This window comes from Anser cygnoides, chromosome 3 (genome assembly GCF_040182565.1).
Source record: "Anser cygnoides isolate HZ-2024a breed goose chromosome 3, Taihu_goose_T2T_genome, whole genome shotgun sequence".
In the NCBI taxonomy this organism is placed as follows: domain Eukaryota; kingdom Metazoa; phylum Chordata; class Aves; order Anseriformes; family Anatidae; genus Anser; species Anser cygnoides.
This window is the reverse complement of record NC_089875.1, coordinates 79,541,418-79,564,881: the sequence shown is the minus strand read 5'-3', so window position 1 is coordinate 79,564,881 and position 23,464 is coordinate 79,541,418. Positions and strand designations below refer to the sequence as shown.

At 39.4% G+C, this 23,464-nt stretch overlaps 1 protein-coding gene and 1 long non-coding RNA gene across 6 annotated transcripts in view; one reads left to right on the top strand and one right to left on the bottom strand.

The window, feature by feature from the left end:
* MMS22L (MMS22 like, DNA repair protein) overlaps positions 1–12,979 on the bottom strand; it is a 95,690-nt gene extending 82,711 nt beyond the window's left edge. Inside the window, exons 1-4 of the mRNA XM_048066560.2 lie at positions 12,852–12,979; positions 11,350–11,539; positions 8,964–9,089; positions 5,849–5,901 (exon numbers count right to left, since the gene is read on the bottom strand). Of these exons, the coding sequence (XP_047922517.2) occupies positions 5,849–5,901; positions 8,964–9,089; positions 11,350–11,539; positions 12,852–12,870 (388 nt within the window). The 5' untranslated portion in view covers positions 12,871–12,979. The remainder of the gene's footprint in view (positions 1–5,848; positions 5,902–8,963; positions 9,090–11,349; positions 11,540–12,851) is intronic.
* An 802-nt stretch (positions 12,980–13,781) lies between these two features.
* LOC125183127 (uncharacterized) overlaps positions 13,782–23,464 on the top strand; it is a 155,174-nt gene continuing 145,491 nt past the window's right edge. For 2 of the 5 annotated variants that reach the window (XR_007164350.2, XR_007164351.2), the window contains exons 1-3: positions 13,782–15,142; positions 15,594–15,663; positions 16,071–16,114. This is a non-coding gene — a long non-coding RNA (uncharacterized lncRNA). The remainder of the gene's footprint in view (positions 15,143–15,593; positions 15,664–16,070; positions 16,115–23,464) is intronic. The other 3 variants (XR_007164354.2, XR_007164352.2, XR_007164353.2) reach the window with 3 other exon arrangements.

The window sequence follows — 23,464 nt, the reverse complement described above, 5'->3', positions numbered from 1 at the left end:
CCCTTTCCTTTTCTTGCTCACTCTCTCCCTTGTTTTTCCATCCCTTCCAAGGTAACTTTGCAATTCAGATACACCACTTGTTATGGACCCCACAAACAAAGCTTTCTGTGTATATGTCCATCTCAACATCTTTTGTGCATCAGCACTCACTAAGCAAGTACAGCAAATTAACTGGCACAAGTACCATAATACTCCAGTGTACAGCTCACCACTACCTCTGACAGAAGCATCTACTCTGGTAACGAACCACAGTTTTAGAGGACCAAATCACTCTGTTCCAAAGGAAATATTTATAGATATTACTGCTGCTATGTAGCAATTACAATTATTTTATCCTAAGTTCTTTGAAGTTCTGTTTAAGCTAAATTTTATATTACGTTAATTCACTACAAAATCTTTTGCCTACATTGTCATAGATCACTGACCAACGAAATACGTGGAACAGAACACAAACAGTACAGTGTTAAGATCAGATCAGGCATTTTCAAAGAAAGGCAAAAAAAATAGAGCATAAGAAAAGATTTCATATCATCTCCACATTACACAGTTGTCCATAACAAGTCTCCAGAGCTCATTAAAGTGGAAATTAAATGCAAGAGAGAAAGCCACCAAATCAGGAAGAGGAAGTGGATGAGGCCTTCTTCAGGCAGCTGCAAATGGCCTCACTTTCACAGGCCCTAGTTCTTATGGGAGACTTTAACCACCCCAGTATGTGCCGGGAAGACAACACAGTCCAGAAGAAAAGGTCCAGGAGGTTACCGCAGAACACTGAGAATAACTTCTTGATGCAGGTGGTAGATGACCAACAAGGAGAGGGAAGCTGATGGACCTAGTATTAACAAACAGAGATGGTCTAGTTGAAAATATTAAGGTTGAGGGCAGTCTCAGCTGCAGTGATCATGAGATGTTGGAGTTCAAGATCCTGCGAGCAGGAAGCAGGGAAAAAAGTAGGACTACAACCCTGGATTTCAAGAGAGCTAACTTTGACTTCTTCAGGGACCTAATTGGAGGAATCCCCTGGGCCAAGGCCCTAGAAGGAAAGGGGACCCAAGAGAGTTGGCTAATATTCAAGCACCACTTCCTCCAAGCTCAGGATCGATGCATCCCTGCAAGAAAGAAGTTGAGCAAGGGGGAAAGGAGACCTGTGTGGATGGGCGAGGAGCTCTTGGGAAAGCTTAAACAGAAGAAGAAAGCATACGTGATGTAGAAGAAGGGACAGACCACTTGGGTGAAATATAGGAACATTGTAAGAGAATGCAGGGATGCAATGAGGAAGGCCAAGGCCCAATTAGAATTAAATTTAGCAAAACACATCAAGGATAACAAGAAGGGCTTCTTCAAATACATCAGCAGCAGAAGGAAGACTAAGGAAAATGTGGGTGCGCTGCTAAATGAGGTGGGTGCCTTCGTGACGTAAGATACAGAGAAGGCAGTTACTGAATGCCTTCTTTGCTTCAGTCTTCACTGCTAAGGCTAGCCCCCATGCACTACTGAGCCTAGAAACAAGAGAGAAAACCTGGAGAGAGGAAGACTTTCCGCTAGTTGAAAAGAGGACTGGGTTAGAGGTTATTTAGGCATGCTAGACACCCACAAATCTATGGGCCCCAATGGGATGCATCCGAGGGTGCTGAGGGAGTTGGCGGATGTGATTGCTGGGCTGCTTTCCATCATCTATCAGTGGTCTTGGCCATCTGGAGAGGTCCTGGATGACTGGAGACTTGCTAACGTGAAGCCCATCTATAAGAAGGATTGTATGGAGGACCTGAGGAACTACAGGCCTGTCAGCCTGACGTCGGTGCCAGGTAAGGTGATGGAACAGGTCATCATGAAGGCGATCACACAACATGTGCAAGACAACTAGGGGATCAGGTCCAGTCAGCATTGGTTCATGAAAGGCAAGTCCTGCCTGAACACCCTCATCTCCTTCTATGACCAGGTGACCCGCCTGGTGGATGAGGGAAAGCCCGTTGATGTAGTCTACCTAGACTTCAGCATGGCCTTTGACACAGTCTCCCACACTATTCTCCTGGAGAAGCCGGTAGCCCATGGCTTGGACAGGTACACTCTTTGCTGGGTTAAATACTGGCTGGAAAGCCAGGCCCAGAGAGTGGTGGTGAATGGAGTGAAATCCAGCTGGTGACTGGTCACCAGTGGTGTTCCCCAGGGGTTGGTGTTGGGGCCCATCCTCTTTAGTATCTTCATTGATTATTTGGATGAGGGAATTGAGTGCACCCTCAGCAAGTTTGCAGATGATACCAAGTTGGGGGGAAGTGTCGATCTGCCAGAGGGTAGGAAGGCCCTGCAGAGGGACCTGGACAGGATGGGTCGATGGGCAGAGGCCAATGGGATGAGGTTCAACATGGCTAACTGCTGGGTCCTGCACTTTGGTCACAACAACCCCATGCAACGCTACAGACTTGGGGTAGAGAGGCTCAAAAGCTGTGCAGAGGAAAAGGATCTGAGGGCACTGGTCAATGCTCTCCTGAACATGAACGGGCAGCATGCCCAGGCAGCCAAGAAGGCCAACAGCATCCTGGCTTGTATCAGGAATAGTGTAGCCAGCAGGACCAGGGAGGTGATCATCCCCTTGTACTCAGCTCTGGTGAGACTGCACCTGAGTACTGTGTTCAGCTTTGGGCCCCTCACTACAAGAAGGACATTGAGGCCCTAGAACATGTCCAGAGAAGGGCTACAAAGCTGGTGAATAGCCTGGAACACAAGTCCTGTGAGGAGCAGCTGAGGGAACTGGGGTTGTTTAGTCTGAAGAAGAGAAGGCTCAGGGGAGACCTCATTGCTCTCTACAACTACCTGAAAGGAAGTTGTGGGAAGCTGGGGGCTGGCCTCTTCTCACAGATAACCAGCTAGAGGAAATGGTCTCAAGTTGCACCAGAGGAGGTGTAGGTTGGAAATTAGGAGACATTTCTTCTCAGAAAGAGTAGTCAGGCATTGGTATGGGCTGCCCAGAGAGAGGATGGAGTCACCATCCCTGGGATTGTTTAAAGAAAGGTTGGACACGATGCTTAGGGACATGGTTTAGTGCGTGATATTGGTGGTAGGGTGATGGTTGGATCAGATGATCTTGGAGGTCTTTTCCAACCTTAATGATTCTATGATTTTGAGTTGGAAGGGACCCATGAAGATTACAGTTCAACTCCTGACATAGGGAAACCCAAGAGTTAAATCATATCTCCAAACATTGTACAAATGCTCTTCAAACACCAGCAGGCTTAAGGCTCTGACCACTTCCAGGTGGAGCCTGCGCCAGTGCCTGACCACCTTCTCAGTGAAGACGTTCTCCTTATGTCAGCCAGAACATCCACTGATGCAGCTTGAAGCCTTTCCCTCACATCCTATCACCAGAGAGAAGAAATCAGCCCCTCCCTCTCTGCTGTCCATCTTTTTCATGAGAGGAAGCTATTTGGTTATCCCCTCAGTTTCCTATTTTCTAAGCTGAATTAGCCAAGTATCTTCAGCTGCCCCCACAAGCCCTGTCTTACAGACTTTTCACCATCTTTGCTGCCCTCCTTTGAATACATTCTCAATTTTTTTTGGTACATCTTATTTTGTGGAGCCCTAAACCACACACAGTACTTGAACTGAGGCCACACCAAGTATAGCAGGATAATCACTTCTTTTGATCAGTTAACTACACTGTGCTTAATGCACCCTATGATATATTGGTATCTTTGGTATCAAGGCACATTGTTTACTTGTATTGAGCTTTCCATTAACAATTCCCCCCCCCCCCGGCTGCACTCCAGCCACTTTTTCCCTAATTTATGTGTGGAGCCAGGTTTGCACCATTCCAGGTACAGAATCCAGCATTTGCTCTTGTTAAATTTTATATGGTTGTACAATTCTCTAACCTAACAGGATCTCTCTTTAAGGCCTCTCTGCCTTCGAGGGAATCAATAGCTTCTTCAAATTGCGTAATGTTCACACTAGCACTTAGTGTGCACTCACTGAAATGCATGATATTGGTATCTTTGTAAAAATATCTGCACAAAGTTTTACTGAGCTAAAATTAAATTTGGTTTTAAACTGTGACAGTACTCTAAGATACCAACAATACCCATCAACACAGTCTGATCATTTTAAATATATTTTATCCTCACAATACCTCTCTATTATTAACCTGCTTGTACAAAGGGGGAACTGAATCATAGATGCATCAGTGACTTAATCTAAGTCACAAACAAATGTTGGTGCAAAGAGTAAAATTCAGACCATGTTTGCAAGTTCTACACCATGTGGCCTCAGAACACAGAAGCATTTCCAAAAGGAGTTCCCTAATCAGGTCCATAGAACTGCTTCAACAGGATACTTTTGTTTTTATTCAGTCTTAACTTCCTAAGATTTAGTCCAGGAATACAAACACACAGCACTTACACATTTCCCTTGGATTACCTCAGAGCCTCCCAAGCATTTATATCAGCTCCATGCCTGTTTTACACGCCTTCAAGAATTAATCCCTGCTTGAGGCTATTGAAAGAGTTATAGCAATGATTCACCAGAAAATCACTGCATTCCCTTTATTACATTATTAGAAGCATTTTAGATAGAAGCATATTTTAAAATAATTATTTTTGTAGTTCACTGAAGTTACTAAAACTCAGGTAAAGTTTAGGCTGGACATCAGGAAGAGGTTCTTCACCGAGAGGGTGGTCGCACACTGGAATAGGCTCCCCAGTGAAGTAGTCACTGCACCAAGCCTGCCTGAATTTAAGAAGCGATTGGACTGTGCGCTTAGTCACGTGGTCTAAAATTTTGGGTAGACCTGTGTGGTGCCAGGAGTTGGACTTGATGATCCTTATGGGTCCATTCCAACTCAGGATATTCTATGATTCTATGAAAGTTAATGTCACATAAGTTTGGTTTTGTTCCCCTCCCCCCCCAAAGCTAAGGTCACATATGATCTACAGAAGTAGATATGGAACAGTGTCCATATTCCCATACTTTTAAAAAACGCTTTAAGAGTACCACAGAAATATTTTATTTCACCACTTTATTTGAAAAAAAAAGCTTGATAATGATTTCATTGCAATTATTTAAATGGCACAGCATGACAATATCAAGCCAAAAAATATTGTGTAAAAATATTCACTTGTACTCTTAGAACACTAAGAATCTATCTGTACTAAGATACTACAAATAGTGTATTTCTGAGTAATTACTGAAATTCTTAACTTGCTAAGTAATTCAGCCTTCAAAGTTACAATATGCCCAAGGCTGTAATTATCCTTGGGAAATATACCAATCCTCATGCCCTAGTATTTAATTCAAAGTGTTTTGCAGGGATCCCATTTCATCGATCCTGCTGACAAGTTAAATGAAGTTTGTAAATAAATCTAAACTATGCAAGCATAACTAACTTTTTTTTTTTTAATGTAAATCAAAATAAAACTGAAAAAAATCCCAGCCCACTACCTCTATAACTACAATAGTTATGGGTGTTTTTGATGCAAGTTTCCATTTTTAATTAAAACAAGTTAATAGTTTTATGGAATCATAACTTAGGGGTGATATCTTAGCTCAAGTCAAATAAATACAAGATTCCCCACTAAGGTGAGCGAGGTCAGGATCATCCTGTGCACCTACCTATACAGGCAGATCTGTTTCCAAACAGACTTACAACATTTCTGCTTTGCCACATCAGGTATCTATTTCCACACCACCCTACATCACCTGGTTGCCTACACTTACTGCAATTTATGCTGGTTATATGTTGTTCTGTGGCACCCTCTATGAGCCCTCAATCAAGAGCTCAAACATAAATGTGACAATAGTTCTATAATGAAAAGGTAGTCAGATATCTACCCCAGCATCAAATGAAACGTGTTCAACTTACCGAAGTCAGATGAATTCATTTCTACTAGATTTTCCAGTCTGTATATTTGCTGCCTAATTAAAAGGATACAAAGGTTTACAGTAGTTGTTATAGGCAGAAGTTATTTACATACATTTTAGTAAAGTTTTAAGTGTAACAGAGAGAGGTAAGAATTATTCTTTACTTTGTATTTCTGAATAAAGCTTACACAAACATAACCTGGGAGATAGTATTAGTGGAAGACTACAAGCACATCTAAATATGCAGGAATGACAATATAGTTTTTTTGGTTGTGAGACATAAAAGTAACAACAAATATAAAATTAGCTAAATAGCAGGGAAAAACAAACACAAACCCAAAAGCCATTCCCTGTAAATGACCTTTCCATAAATGTAACAACTTCATATTTCATCGCAAAATAAACCTGAAAGTTATCCCTCATGGCATACACTAAATTCATCTCTGCATGAGCACTAAGAAATTTTGCCACCAGTTTTTCCTTCTTCCTCCACAGATTGGTCTGCTGCTTAATTTGAGCACAAAGGGTTAAAGGCAACAATTATAGCAGAGTAAAAGAAGTGTCTCTAAAAAAGTTAAAACTTAATTCAGTTTTGGGGCAGACGAGGAGGAAGAGCATTTTTAAGGCTGCTAACTGCCACTGGAAATGAAAATAAAGAATAGCTGTAACATCAGTAAGTACTCGGCCATATTCTGCAGCAACTGTTATTTTCAAGTGGTCTTCAAGCATAGTCTCCAGAGAGACAACATGGTAATAAACTGAATACATGAAAAGCACAACTGCATAAAACAGACTGAAAGAAAATGTTGCTTAAATTGAGGAAGGAGCTCTCTGCCCTGTTCCTTATAGTGTTAAAGCAGCAATTACTGAAAGATTCAAAAGCAGGATACTTGGATCCAACCCAGATCAAATGTTCTTAGAAAAAAAAAAACCACTTTGGAAACTATTAAGAGCTCACAAGGATCCAAAGAATTAGGTTCCAACCTGCACACTAAAGGGCTACCACATGTTAAAGTTACCTCCCTTAGCCCTTCCTTGCTTGCATAAAACCATATCAGCTACCTAAGATTGAAAAAAACCTCAAATGAAAGTAATCAGAACTCAATTTCTGTGTGAATTTTTCAGTAATTTCAACCACATAGAAAGAAAAGAAGTCTAAAACTGTAAGACTTTAAGAGGGGTGTGGTGGCCAAAGGTTAAAAAACAGACAGACAGAAAGGAGATGCACAAAAAAAAGGCTCTCCACTAAACTGACAGAAGATGCAATACAGTGGGCTCATAAAGTAAATCCACAAATGGGGCATGACAAGCATAACAAAGATGTCATCAGTTTAATTAGGCATTTTAATTTCATTTTGCATTTGCACCGCAACGACTGATGCTCATTAGTTGTTACTCGTTAAATCATTTGATTTGCAGATAAATATTTGCAGCTAAACTGGTACTTCTGTTTACTAATCAAAGATACATTGTCTTACAATACACATGTAAACAGTTAAATAGCTCTTTGACTCACATCCTCAGTCACAAAAAATTACAGGTAAGAATTCTTTCTACTATGCAATTACTGTTTTTAATTTGTAAGTGTGCTGTATTATATAGTTATGTATTAAAATGTTAAATAATCTTCAATATTGTGGACACAAGTGAGAAAATTACTGAGTTGCCATTAGCATGGATTTGAACATAGATATTATCTGTACTTGGTAAGTTGAACTGTTCCCAGCTACCTTGTTCTCAAGAATCAGTATAACTTGTACTTTCCACATATGATTTCCACACTGGAAAAGGGAACTTTCCTGCCTTCAGTTGTCAACTGGTCCATAAAGGAAAGCATTCCATTTTATGACTGGACAAATGAACTGAAAGATAGAAGATCTTTGCAGAGGGACTTCTCACACTAAAAGACAGCTTAGCAACCAAATTCTCACAGCAAAGAGAAATCATCACTGCTACCAGTTCAGTACCTCTGAAAACATGTACAGTTTAAGAAATATCAACATATCATGCCTTATGTTGATCTCTATTACAGTTAAACGATAATTATTGAGAGGTTTATATTACAAAGAAGATTTGATTTCATTCAAGAAATCAACTCCATTACTGTCTCACCATGAAGTGATTTTATGTTAATTAACAGATCAAACTGGATGCTAAAAGGGATACAGTGTTTCTTTTAACTAAGTTATTCTATCTGCTTTGTTATCATTTTTTTTAAATCACAGTGAAGTAAAACCTTGTGTCAAATGAGTAGAGTTAAATAATACTGTTTTTAATACACTTATCATCTATGCCTTCATGTTTCAATAGCCAGACCCCGCTAATAATGTTTCACATCACACTCTTTGTCATACTCTAAAAGGATGGAAGAATCTACTACAATCAAACGAATGGTAGAATATATCACATATATTTGTAGAATCACACAAGAGCTCCTTTTCCATCCACTCTCTCTGTGTGCTGTACATTCTGAGGATTATCAGTAGCAAAGAAGATTATCAGTGATCTGTGTATTTGCATTGACCAGATTAAACATCTGCATTGAATTAATCACACTGAGTAACTGTATCTGAAGAGATTGCTGAAGCTATCCTAATCCAAACAACTGAAGAAAGTGCTGCATCAAGCATTTAAAATATTTAATTTGCAACCTCCACTCTTCCTGTTGCACAAAAAAAAGGACTTAAGATCTTCAAAAGACAATTTTTAATTATATGCATATCAGAATCTTATTCATGGAAAACTTACACAATTTATTCATCTACTGCTGAAGCTAGAGCCTTCTAAGTTGATCACAACACCGTTGTGATAACTATATTTATCAGTTTTAACTGGTGATGGCTAAGAATTGCTCCACGCTGCTTAGAAACTTATTAATAAATTACACACTATTACAAATCTGATGCAAGATTTACTTCTTTCCTTAATTCCACCTGTGTTTTATTCATCACTTACTGTAGAGTTACATAGATGTTAAAGTCTTTTTACACACACTGCATGGCCCACAGTCTATTAGGATTTTACTATCAAAAACTTGAAGAGTTTGTTCCATCCTTAAAGTAAACTGGTATGATTACAGAAAGGATTAATCACTAAATACACTAACATCATCATACCTGAGTAATCCAAAGAGAAATCCACAGGATTCAACTAGTGCCATTTCAGTAACCCACTGAAAACCAAACATGTCCACTACATCTTCTTCGTAGTCATTTGGAGCAGGATCTAGTCTCAGCAAAACCCTGTAAAAACAGATCCAACATTCCTCAGTAATAAACCAAAAGAATACAATACCTACTGCTAGCTTGCGTATTACTGATATTTTATAAATATACCAGCAATTTATATACTACATACAGGAAGGTGTAGAGTGCTCTCAGAGGAGTGGCTGTTATGCCCCCCCCCCCCCTTTTTTTTTTTTCAAAAAACAACATGGCTTATAAAATATGATAAGGTTTAGCTTCAACAGCATAAAAAACATGGTCTAGTCACAGGGCACAATAAATTTTAGAAATAAAGGAAAATCGACAAGATACCACCTTAGAGAGGGGCCTATCTGAGGCATAACATACATACTGGCTTTAAACAGAAGAGGCCACTACATTAGGTAACAGTCCACCGAGAGTTTATGCTTGGAATTTGTTAATGTATACTACAGGCCTAATGACCAACTATAGAACATACATTTACCAGTTTACGGTATACCATTTCAGTTATTTTTTTTTTTAATAGAGAACACACTGATAAAAGCATACCAAAAAAAAAAGCACACTTTTAGGTATCTGAATTGATAAGGGTCACAGAATACAACTTCATTACTATAACTTAACCTAACACTAGGCCATGACTGCCCTTTGCTCTGGCTTAAGTAAAGAATACTAGAAATCGGAGCTACTATTTTACTCAAACTGAAGAAAATCAGACATCTGTATAAAGTGTAAAAACAAGTTTTACCTGAAGTATTTTCTTAATATACCAATTTCGTAAACATAAAAGTATTTCCCTAATGCACTTAAAAAAAGATTTAAAAAATTCACAGCAAGGTGTATAATAAAAACAAAGATTTCAAAAACTATTTCAGAATTTTCCCACTGACTTTCATAAAATACTTCAGACAAATTCATCAAGGCGCAAGAAATGTATCTATTTTAAAAACAAATAAAACGTTGTGGGCAAGCACTTGGTTTTCAATATATTATGCATTAAATTCATATTCTCCCTGAACTATGCACTATTACCAATTCAGTCCTCAATCAGAAGCAAAAAGAGCATCTGCTGAATAATCAGCTCAGTCTCCCACAACATCTGTAGCTCACTTGGTAACTGCCTAAACTTTGCTGGGTTCTGAAGCCTTTAGCAATTAAATCCAGTTACTCCTGTTCTAGGTAATGAAGACAGAGGAGTCCCTCACATGCAAGCTTTTCCAAGAGTTTATAATCCAATTAGATAAGGTGAATAAAGGACACAACAGAATTATCATGACAGCAGTGACTTGGTAAACCTGTCTACATAGAAGCCCCTGAGTGAGTTTTCATATGAAATTGTTTCTGTCATGGAATGCATTTGTTGTCAGTGTGGAATCCACTACCGATACATCCACAAAAACATAGACTCTCTCACTCCTGTACTTGACATTAATGTGAATGAATGTGCTCTGATCCAATAAAGATATGACAAATAAGGTAGGGATTGGGGGAGGCAGGGTTTTTAAACCTCTTTGAAGGCTTTACAGAAAAGCCTGTGGAAGTTAAAAAAAAAAAAACTAATAACACAAAACATAACACTTGGCAGGAAAAAGCCACAGTAAGTAGGTTCAACAGTACAAAGGAAGTGGGAAAGAAAAATTATGCTTTTTCTGGAAAAACAAGACAACCCCTGCAGGATCAGCAAATTACACAGACAGCTAAGCTGGATCACAGACAGAAAGAAGGTATTAACTAAAGCAATATTTTACAACTTCACAAAAAATACTTACTGGTTACACACATGACTTCTGAACCTTAAATCCAGAATGCATGTAAAGCTAAAGCTTTGAAAAAGATGGTATTAAAGCTCCAAAGTGTACTCCCAGAAGCCTCAGAAAGCTGGACAAAGTAGTTTGTTTCTATTACATGGATAACAGAGAAAGGGCCAGTATCCAGAAGAGCATACAACTGGAAAAAGCAGTGCTGCAGCCTCCACAGAAATGTAAAGGTTCTTGGATACTGTTGCCAAAGCCGATTTTGAAGCATCTGTCTAGAAAAGCTCTATCAAGTCTGCAACAATATCTAAAAATAAACTCACAAAACTAGGGAACTGGACAATGAACACTGATCAAAGCAGAGTATCAAAGAATTGCTCTCCATGCTTCGGTACACCACAAAGCTGATCTCAGGATCATAAAAGCTGAAGAATAAACTCATTTGGAAACCCTGTCAGCATTTCAGAGGTACCAAACAACAGCGGAAATAAATTTAATATCGTTTTAATATGCTGTAACTCAAAAAAAACAAACCAACCTACCTCTTAAGAGACCCACTTGCTAAGTAAGATTCTGCAGGGAAGATTCTTCCTCCACTTTGGTTGTCGAAAGCACAAGAAAAACAAGAAGGCTTTGAGTTCTCATTCTCCACCTCCATTGCCATCTCCAAGCTTTCAGTGAGAAGCGGGGGTGTGAAGGAAGCCATGAAGTCATCGTCCATTGTTTCCATCTCTTCCAGAAAATGGACAGATGATATTAATTAATTAAGACACAACAACAACAGTATTTCTTATGAAAAATTTCTCATTGTTACAGCTCTCCATAATCCTTCAGGTCAAGCAAGGACAATATCAGCTTAACCACAACATCAAACTAAGAGATACCACCACAAAAAGACACTCATGGTTCCATGCCCTGCCATGTAATTCTGATTTGTGCAACTTCATCTTCCCCAGTGCCAACATGTTCAGGAAGATACATCATCAAAAAGCTAATCCTAAAAAGAAAAAGATAATTCGTTTTCTTCTGGTTCAGCTCTATATATTGACTAGTTATGATGGGGTCAGACTAGCAGTAGGGTAAAATAAGTGGAGGGACGCAGTACAAGGAAAGGAGAATGGGCAAGCTACTTTCAGCAACACTTTGTTCTGTGGCCAGAGCAACTGTACCAAGAAAATACATCATGCATTACAGGCTTCCAGTTGTCCACATCTTTAAGGAGATATTACAGTTCAAGTCCCTTCTGAGAAGCAATAAAGACACATCGCAGAATAATTACTGAACCTTGAAATGCTGAAGTTATAAGGCTTAGAAAATGACTGATTGCTACATAACCAACACTGAAAGTTTCTACAGAAATTCTGACCTCCCAGAAGTCTGAGGGACACAGAAGCAAAAACAAAAAGGGAAACCACATCCAAAAGAAGCACACTGCACCCTCAACACCGGTGAACCGGTTTACACAAGACAGTGGAAGAGTAGAACCTGGCAAGAGATAACACTAAGTTCTACAAGGATAAAAAGGTAATCTAATCAAGGTTATTAACTCTAAATAGTTTTTAAAATAGTCTACATTAAGTCTCATGGCTGGCAGGTTTTGGTACTGTTCTCGCATAAGTCAACTCACGCTGCAGCCAGAGGATGGTAATGCAGAAGCTGGACTAGAAAGGAACTCAAGTTAAAAAAAAAAAACAAAAAACAAAAAACAACACAGCTGAGTTCCTGTCCCACTTCCCTCCCTCATTCCCACTCCTGCAGAAACACGTAGGCAACGGGACGGCCCCAGCTCAGCCCCACCGCGGGTTTCCAAAGCAAGCCGGCTGCGTTCCAGGCATCGGCAGCAAGCACCGTAACGAAGCACACGGAGGCAGACACGGCCCTTGGCGATCACAGCTCACAGCGGCCCCGCTCCCCTCCCGCCACCTCCCCGCCGGGCCGTGGCCTCGTCCGGGCCGGCCCTGGGCCCCGCGACGGCTGCGAGCCCGCAGCAGCGAGGCAAGAGGCCGGTGCAGCCAGCGGCAGCCGGGGCCGGGCCGCTCGGTACCTGGCGGCGCCGCCGCCATCCCAAGGGCTCCGCGGCGCTTTTCCGTACGGCCCGCGCGGCTCCGCCGGGCCAGCGCTGCGCAGGCGCCGGGGCGCCCATTGGCCGCCGGCTGCTCCTCCTCTTCCTCCGCCTCCTCCTTCCCCTTCCCTCGTTTCGCTTCTCCCCGCCTCTGCCTGCCTGGCTTCAGCCGTGGTGTCTTGGGGGCGCCCCGCCGCTGGTGGCTGGTCACGGTGCCCGAGCCTGCGCCAGCCCCAGCCGCTTCCCGTTGGTGCCCGTGTTAGTGCCCGTGTTAGTGCCCGTGTTAGTTAGTGCCCAGCGGGCTCCTCAAGGGGCCGTGGTCACATAATCACAGAATGGCTCGGGTTGGAAGGGACCCTAAAGATCACCCAGTTCCAACCCCCTGCCATGGGCAGGGACACCTCCCACCAGACCAGGTTGCCCAAAGCCCCATCCAGCCTGGCCTTGAGCACCTCCAGGGATGGGGCATCCACAGCTTCTCTGGGCAGCCTGTGCCAGGGCCTCACCGCCCTCTGAGTGAAGAACTTCCTCCTAACCTCTAATCTAAATCTACCATCTTTTACTTTAAAACCGTTCTCCCTTGTCTAATTATCCAATTGAGCGAAGAGTCGCTCTCCATCTATTTTATAAGTCCCCTTTAAGTACTGAAAAGCTGTGTTAGTGCCCAATGGGCTCCTCACTGGCTCGTCTCTAAATTCAGTGGGTGCAGCCTGTCAGATACTCGTCCCTGCCCTCCAGCTGTTGGGCACTTCCCCTTGGTGACCACAAGCCCTCCGCATTTGCAGCTTTGCTAGGCCTCCCTGGCATGGGGCGGTTGTTTCTGGCCACATCTCATCTGAGACGACGGCCTTCTAGTGAATCCCCCAATCACGCTGCCACTTATGAATCTTCTAGTATGTAAACAATCTGCTTTTTCTGATTCCTCCTAGTCTAGCTGTCAAATTTCTATCCCAAAACCTCATTTTCCTCCTCTTTTTTTCTCTGCCACCTCACCGTATTCGTCCCCATCCTTCCCAACAGCAAGTGGTCCCAGTCTTTTCTGATGCCTGACAAACCCTTATCCATCCCCCCCCCATGTGGGTCAGGCGCTGCTCCTGGCTCTAGATGAGCAATTTTCATCAAGCATGGGAAGTGTTTAGTGCATTTGAAACCCAATCTGGGCATTGCTGTTCTCATTTACCAAAGTCTTCATTGGCTGTGGCAGTAACCACAAGTGTAGGGTTCAAGGAGAAAGTCCTAAAGCCTGTACCTGGCCTAACCTAGGTTAAAATACATATTGTGTACTTGGTGGCTTCTGGGTCTTTTCAATATTTATTGCATTATTTCGTGTGTTCCAATTTCATTTCATTTCAAAATGCTTTTCCGGTTTTGCTTGTGTGTGTAAATTAGCAGCGGTGCCTGAAACTTTTGTTCCTAACAAGAAAGTTACTATAAAAAGTTTTGCCATTGCTGCTACAGCTTGCTGTGAAAACTCTCTTGCGATTAAAAATGCTTCGTTTGCTCTTGTGTATGCAAGAATCCCTCATTTCCTTCTCTAAATTCCTGTCTAATTAAAAAAACAGTACATCATGGTTAAATAAAACTGTACCCTGGATAACCCTGATTTCCATATGCAGATTTATCTGCACTGACAGCCCCCTCTCCCTCTCTTAGTCTATTTCCTCGCTCTCCCTCTCCTTCTCTCTCTCTCTCTCCCTCATTCTCTTTCTCCCTCTTTCTCTCCCTCTCTCTCTGTCTTTTTGTCTCTCCTTATGTCTATTGCATTGTGCCTGAATAATTTTCAGGGTTTTTTTTTTTTTTTTTTCCCTTCTTGCACGCACATGCTAAAATAACTAGACAAAGATGCAAGGTGTTTGCTGCAGTCCCTGTCTCTAGGAAAAAATAAAACAAGAAAGCTCATGATTGCAATGCCACCTTTTCTTTTCTTTCTTTTTTTTTTTTTTTTTCCCCACTCATGCTCGGTGATTAAACTTCCCCAGGATGGGGAAGAAAAAAGAGCTGGAATTGAAATAGGGCTGAGGAAAAAAACATTGCAGCAGCTGCAGCCAGTGGTGTCTACTGCCAGATGTGCTAAGGTTCCTGGGCTCCTTGACACTAAAAGGCAGCATAAAAATATTTGGAGACAAAAGCTGCATCCTCAGTGATGATTCTCTTTATTTAACATGGCAGCAGGCACCGTGTGTGGGAAAATCAACATGCTGGATGTTGAATTGGACTTTCCTCCTTTCTAGGATGAAAGGATGTTATCTATCCCGTGCCAAGAGGGAACTGAGGTAAGAGAGCTGATATAGCTCCTGCTTTTTCATCATATATTTTAAGCATCTTTTTTGAAACAATGTATACATAGATGTTTATATATTGGTATGTTTGTATATTTGTGTATTCGATTTCAAGTCAGTAAGTGGTACAGGGTTTTTTTTTCCTGTCTTCACATCAGCCCAGAGAAAGTTAATTCACAATATATATTCAGAGCTTGTTCCGAAGGGTCATTTTGTGGATTTTTTTTGAATACGTTTTTGTTTCCAAAGAAGACCTCAGCAGTGACATCATGGTCGACTGCTGATATTAAAACCGATTTGCAAAGTCTTAAAGAAAAGGCACTAACTTTGCAGTATGAAATTATGCTTAGAGATTCTTAATGCTCTATTTTTTCGTTGCATTCTCAATATGGGAAGTCTTATTAAAGTGATAGTGAGATTTTTTTTTTATTTTTATTATTTCTAGCACAGAAGCGATGAATGCTGCATAATTAAGTACAGTATTTAATTTGGCTGTTGTGAAGCAAAAGAATAAGGTAATAATTTTTATTGTACTAATCAGACTCAAGATGTTCTCTGTGTTAATTGGGTTAAAAAAATTGCAGTACTTATTAGAAATTCTAATTTCACAATGCAGCACTGACAATAAGCTCAGCCAGTGAATTATTCACATCTTTAATTTGCTCTCTTAATGACAGTGTTCTGTAATCAGAGTGCAGAGACTGCTTCCTATGCATTATGTATGATGTTCAGGACTTAAATGCAGGACATTATGAAGCCTCTCAGTGGCTCAGTAATTAGTTTTCCACAAGACAGGGCTTAGATATTCACAGATAAAAGTCTACAGTTGAGATAATGTTAAGGTGGTGACTCATGCTAACAAAAGCAGGGAAGTTCAAATTTAATGCTGAAACTACTCTCCATTCTCACTCATTGTGCTTAGGTGCAGGGGGAGGGGAAGAAAGTCTCCAAAACCAGCCCACGATGGTGAGTACACGTCAGGCAGCCCAAGGGGACAGGCTGGGGTTCATTTCACTGGATATCCCTCTTTTTGGCAACTTTTTTAATTTGGAGGATGGAGGTGAAGTTGTGCTTTGTGGCTTCTTTTTTAAAGGTTGAGCAAAGAGCAATAATGTACACACCATCAGAGGCAGACTGTCTATAGCAGAGACTCCATGTATTTTAAAATTTTGGGGTTTATCTGAAGCACAAACGTTTGTAACTTCTGTCAAATGGCAATGTTTTGAACAGGAGCTACTTTGTTGAGTGCAGAAACTTTGAGAACACCTGATGCTCGCTATATTGCTGTTGTACCATTCTCGGTTGTCATGGTCTGTACTGTATATGCATTTTACAAAACATGTTATTTTTCTAACAGTTCAGTTCTCACCATCCAAAACATGATATAAAATGCAAGTTAGTTCTTTTTTATTTTTTATTTTTTTCCTTGTGTCGTTTGCTTGGTGTTAAATCAGATGATTTAAATGTAAGGAGTTTGCACAGTTTTGCAATTTCCCTACTTATATATGCTGCTTACTGTAGAATGAAACCCGGGAATGTTGAAATGAAGTTGGAGAGTGTTACTTTTTCATACTTAGTGGCTTGTCAGACTGGCAGCCTTACATTTATCCTGAGCTCTCACAATAGAACAACCATAATTTTTTATTGGAAACAAAATAGGCTGACTAGAAGTCATTTAATTATCATGTGTACTGCTCTGAAGTAAACATATTCTCATGCAGTGTTTACAGGATTGTTATTCTCATGATTAAAGATGATCTACCATTAAAAGTTTTAGACTTTAAAAAAAAAAAAAAAAAACCAAAAAAAACATACAACCGAACAAAACCAAACAACAACAAAACCACCAGGAACGACACAAAAGATCCCACTCAATAGTAAGGTACAGATACAGGGTTAAGAATTTGGGGTACATCTAGAATTTTGAAGGAAAACAATTTCAAGCTAATTCCTTTTGAAAGTTTCCATCAAAGACTACACCTGGAATTCCATGTTATTAGCAGCTGTTGCTAATGTTGTCTGGCTCTAAGGCCATGGAACCAGTTAATAAGTCACAGCTCTTGGCAAGCAAAGTGCTGTATGGTGCTAGATGTTAGATTAGATGTTATGTTTATGCCTAGTCCAGTCCTGAAAGTAATTATTGTTGAATTGTTGAATAAAGAAGCTGCAGACTAGATCAATGTAGCTAGATGATCCATAACTAAATGATTGCATCATAATCCAGCTGATTGTCTTTATGAAGAAGTTGACTGAGCCGTTTGCAGAACATGACGTTCATTCCAAGTCAAGGTCCCACATCTAATTACACTGATGTGTGGTATCAGTAGCATGCAGCTGAGAAGGACTCCAAGCATGTGTCATGCCCACCCCCTCACTCTTCCTTCAAAGCCAGGATCAATAAAATTTATCTTTCTTAATGGATGCTTGCTGACTTTCTCCTTAAAGATTTGTTATGATTACTTACCTAAATAATCTGTTCCAGTGTTTCACTAGCCTTGCCATTAGAAAGTTTTTCCCGATTTCTGATATGAAACTTAACTTGCTAAAAGTTACTTGCACCTGCTACTTTTTGCACTGGGGTTACAGGGAATTTATTTTCCTCCTTGCAGCAGACTTTTGCATATTTGAGATCCTTAATCATATTCTCATTGCGTTCTTCTCTTAACAAATCCCAAATTATTCTTCCTTATTGAAAGATTAGTTAGTTTTCTCTTGTAAGTCAGATCACTATTTCTTGTTGCTCTCATCTGAAATGCACTTCTCCAGATTCAGGCATGATATTACAACTGTTATATAATGAATTTCTACATTTTCATTTAAGTAAAGGTAATATTCTCATTTTTATTTTTAAGGAAGGCTTAACAATATGACTTTCATGTTACAGGTGTAATGGTATTTGTTAATCCAAGATACAATCTAGAACAACATGAAAAGATGCACTGTGTGTTTGAATAAGTTTTTAGTTCAGAGTTTTATGCTCCAACGAGTATCCTTTAGGGATAAATTATCCAACAGCCTTAACTCTCATGCTGAGTACCTGGCTTTGACCCGATTAATCATGTCCAGATGTGGGCCATCATACTTAAAGCGTAAAATCCTTAGTGGATTGTTTCAGAGTGCAGAAGCACTACTGAAGTGTCAAAATTTTAGACTGTGCCCTGTGCCCTGCTATAAAACGTCTTTTTGGCCAGAAGAAGTTAAAATCTGAATTTTTCCACATATTCCTAGTTGGATTGGACAATCCCAGTTTGAAACAATAATAGTATCAGGTGAGAAAACAATTTATGGAAGTAGCAAGGGCATTGGTAGCAAATAGATATTAAGGTAGTGCAGCAAAAATGAGTGGTATGCTTTAGATTAAAAAAAAAAAAAAAAAGGCTAGAAAGTTAGCCCATTCTAACTAGGCTAACAAACTCATTTTACATCTGAGTTGTGTATGTATGAAAGAGCAAACTGTGGTTTACCCAGGCTGTTGTGGTAAAATGAAGGTCAATTCATTTTTAATTCTGTGTAAGGAAGGGCCCACTATCATTCCTAGGTCAGAGGAAGACAGTTCATGCATGCTTGAGTTTCTGTGGAATGGCAGGAGAACATCACTTCTGAAGCCACCATGGAAGGGACATGACTGCAAAATTAGAGATGACTTGGTACTTACATGATACTTACAGGGGATCAGCGCTAATGTATACTGATCATGAAGACATAGTGGCTATGGAAAAGTTTAAGGGCCCTTATGTGATTGCACAGGTATCTAATTCATATGTTTGGAATGTAACGCTTTTACTGTCCTCTTACTTCCAGTGCTTAGGAATATCACAAGGTTTTTCTGAGTGTTCTGATTCATATTTCTGTACTTGTTCTAATATCAAAAAGCCAAGAAACTATTTTTAACTCAGTGCAATTCTTATTGATATATGTAATAAAAAGTTGAGGAAAATCAACACATAATATATGTACAGGAGTGCTATTTTCTGCTTTATTTATATTGCTCCAGGATCAAGCACCATTATAAATATTAGGTTCTGAAGTGGTATGATGATTTAAGTATTTCCAAATGTCTTCTCTTAATCTAGCCTAGTAATGCAGTCCTTTCACATGCATAATTCCCATGAAAATCAGTGGGAGTATGACATTGTAGAAGGAGTAATGGATACATACGTCAGAGTGTCTTCCTTTTGAGTCATCGTTTTAACATGGGTGACAAAGAATAAGGCTAAGCAAAAGAAACAAATATTCAGGGTGGATAGAAAGTGAGTTATTGATAATATTTTGAATTTCAAATTTATTTGTTTCTCCACTGAAAGGTATAAGTAAATAGAATGACAGTAATTAGAATATCTGATAGAAATCTCAAAGGCATTTAAACCAGTGTTTTCCAGGAAATATTGCACAAGTAGATCATATGCATTCCATTCTGTAAAATTCCATATAATTGACTCAATATGAAGAATACCAACCTATATATAAACCCATGTATAGGTTTTATAAAGTACAATAGTGATAAATATTCATACTATAATCTCAGTTTGGGCTTTTTTGCAAAGTCAAACTAGAAATAGCATAAATGTGCTGTATGAGTTCACATATTCAATCTTCTATAAAATGTAAATCCATAAAATATTACAGTTCTTATCTACATTCATAGAAGGCCAGAAAAAATAGTAGTAAGGATACTTAATACTGCACAAAAGCACCTTGCTGCTTCAAAACAGCTTCTCTTCTGTCTTGTCATCTGCTCATATTTTCTGTACTCTCCATGTCCAGTGTTCTCTTTCAGTGTTCTCTGCAACTTGCTCTCATGCTAGGAATTATTTTATATTGCTCCTTAAAAAAGATTGCTCCAGCTTCCATTGTTCACTTGCTAAATTTTCAGCCATTCTTCTCAAACTTTTCCCCATGCTTTGTTTGAAGCTCAGGAGGCTTTTACTATTCCCAAAGCATCCCTCCTTAAAACTCCCTTTTGTTATGTTGTTACGAGTTGGCAACAGTTAGGCTGCTGATGCCCTTGAAATCTCTTCTTGTCAGACTATCTTTTTTCATTATTTTCTCATAGTATCCCATTTCTTGTATCTCTATGTTCAGATTGTAAGGTCTCTAGTGAAAACATGTTTTTTCCTGTGCTTGTAGAGAAAACCAGAAGGAATCTTAGGTTCTGTCTTAATACAACAAATAATCACGACAGTAGTAATACAAATAATGCACACTGCATGGTTATTTAAATTGCTACTCTTGATTCCTAGTAATACAGACAGACTTTCAGACTTCTAGCAACTTATTTGCAATTGAATTCCATCTGGATCCTGGGAAATTGTTAGGTTGGTGCAGTAGGAAACTAAGGAAGAAAGGGACTGAATACAAGCAAAGCAAAACTTATCCTCAAAATATTTCAGAGGGTTCAGTGCTCTCTGTTTATTATCTGTGCTTCTCCTATGTAATACTCCTTCATCAAAAGGATACTAGGCCCAATAACATTTGTGCTGGAAGCTTTTCATCTCTTGGGTACATTAATTGGTTCCTACAAGACATACTCTGTAGGTATGGCTGAAAAATTTTATCAGTCCAAATGCAGACTGAGGGTTGTTGTTATTATTAATATTATTATTTGTTTGTTTATTTATTTATTTTCCAGAAGAAACAGCTTTGGCTGAGAGCGGCTGTGGTGGAGCAAAAATTCTCTCTAGAAAGGAGAGACCATAAAGTAGGGTGGGAGCATCATGGTGCAAAGAGGGGTCAGGATGTTGAAAGGCAATGCAGCTGGTGAGCTGGCTGGCAGAGGGGTCCATGAAGATAAAGACAGATATGGAAATGTGACTGAAATAAGGAGGACTCTTAGAACCATGAGCTCTCGAAGATAAATGTGTGCAGGCTTTAGAATCAAGGTCGGGCTGGGAGAGGACTATAGGGACCAGGGAACATCGACAAGGAGGAGTCTGTTCAAAGAGTGTGGTAGAGAAGATGATGCACAGTTGTGGAAGGAATCAGTGCTTTAGAGATGTGGAGAGATACATATGTTCTAGATGTTGGAGGATGGATTTCTGGCCATCTGCATCTTGGTGTACTGTATGTTTGTTGATATGTCTCTGTGGACAATATGAATTTTAATGCAGGTTCTCTCTCTTAGTTTGTCATTAAAGCATGCCAGTGGCATCTTATGCTCATTTCATATGATTTGAAGTCTCCAGAAGGCTTCTAGATACTCTAGGGAACTTGTACAAGACTTGAACAAATGTCTAAAAACAGGTTGGTATGAAGAAGTGTGGAAATTAACAAATGTTTCCAACTGTCAGTGAAATGAAGTTCTGTTGAGCATCTGTCTAGTGAGATTTCCTGAAAAGAGGTAGAGAAAGAGCTGATTTTTAAAATGGAACAGGAACAGTCTGTTGAAGAGGTCATTTAGTATGTGGCCTGACAAAACATCTTTTACACAAAACATCTTTTTATAGCAGTATCGTATATCTAGAATTGCAAGGGAAATTTGTAAAAATACTCATTCTTAAAGAGTTTTGTATTGAAGTCATCAGATTTGAATTGAATTCCTTATTCAATATCCAGTTTTTTTTGTTATTTCTTTTAGATCATCACTGCCCTGTTCATCTTTTGGACAACGTTATTATGATTTCCCATTGCTCTGTTTTTTAGAACTTGGTAACAATACAATTATATAGTGCTGAAGCTTTGCTTCATCCATTTGTATTTCATCAGCCATGATATTTATATCAGCATGTGGGATGACATTATCCAAACTGTGTCATAGAGCTACTTTTTAGCCAACTATACTAAGAACATGCTTATAAAATTATTTCCTACTGTCTTTTGTTTGTTTGTTTGTTTTTCCCAGAGAAAAGTGAATGGTGAAGAAAGGAAGTCCTTTTTACCTAGAGGGATTCCGAAACCTAATAGGAACCAGTGAAAATAAATGTTTTAAAAAATGTGAATGGAAATCAATACGGGTTTTCTGAAGATAAGGCATTAGCCAGTAGATTATTATTACAACTATATATAGATACCACTTTTCATCAGTTGATCGCAAAGCTTTTGCCAAAGTAAATGGTCTTAACCTTCATTTTGCAGATGACCTGGCTACCTAATCTGTAAAACAGGGTTGTAAAATGATGTAATCTTTGTTTTGACAGCAAGCATTTAAATAAATTTGGCTGGAATAGACATTCTGGCTGAAGAGTTGGTAATAGCATACTTGAACATGACTGTACAAAGGAATTATTCTGAAGTATCTATCATGGATTAAAAATGAAAAGTTTTTTTCCTGATAACTGGTATCTAGCCTTCAAAGAGGTAGGTCTATATGGTAACTGAAAATAATGCTACTGTTATAATACCGCCTCTAGATGTTCATGCTATAGTCTGGATGTTATAGTATGTATAGTATGTGTTTCAATATCATTCCTGCAGAGAAAGGTTTTATGAGATAGGAGGTCATGATGGTGTCTGATGACAAGATCTGAAACCTCCAGAGGCAAATTTCTTCCTGGGAAGAAAGCAGAGGAAGCTTGTCCATCTGCCACTGGAGTAATTTTCCACTTCAGCAGGTGCCTTATGTTTCATTCTGTCTACAGTATGTTTAGTAAACACACACACACACACAAGCTGCAAGGAATTATAATTTTCTTGGAGATTTCCCAGGTTTGCTGATGAGAATTTTGCACTGTAGTTTACCAGGTGCACTTATATGACTTAGAAGTGCATTAAACATTAAGTTGTCCTTATTGGCGGTCTGACATGTAAAGTTTAAGTTTGGAACAATGGAATTAGAGAGTAGTGAGAATAAATTGACAGCTGTCTCACTTCAAGCTTAATCTGTAGAAATGAAAATACATTATCATGAAAACTGTACTGGAAAATGTGGTCCACATTAACTAGTGGGCATGAGTAATGAATCATATATAATTGCTTGTTGTATATTCTAATAGACTTAACAGGACTTACCAAAATACAGAAACTGCTATTTCTGAAAAAATGAACATGATACGTATGTATTTTATAACAGATGAGATCTAATAATTTCAAATAAATTGATAAAAGCTGTAAAATTGTGCTAAAATTGTATTTTAATCACCAGTCAACCTTATCCAGTAAAACAACACACCAAAGATATTTTAATTTATCCTCTGCTCAGGCCAAGGAGGTTGTCAATAAATGGCCATGTTTTGTAGACTAAATACCAAAAAAAAACCTCTCTCAGTTCAACAAAGAGTGCAAACACAAGCTGAATCTTCCATGAGGTTGTGGCAGTCCCGCTGCAGAGAAAGTAATGAGAAATGGGCCTCTCTTCTCTCTGTTCCTTTCAGGAAAAAACAC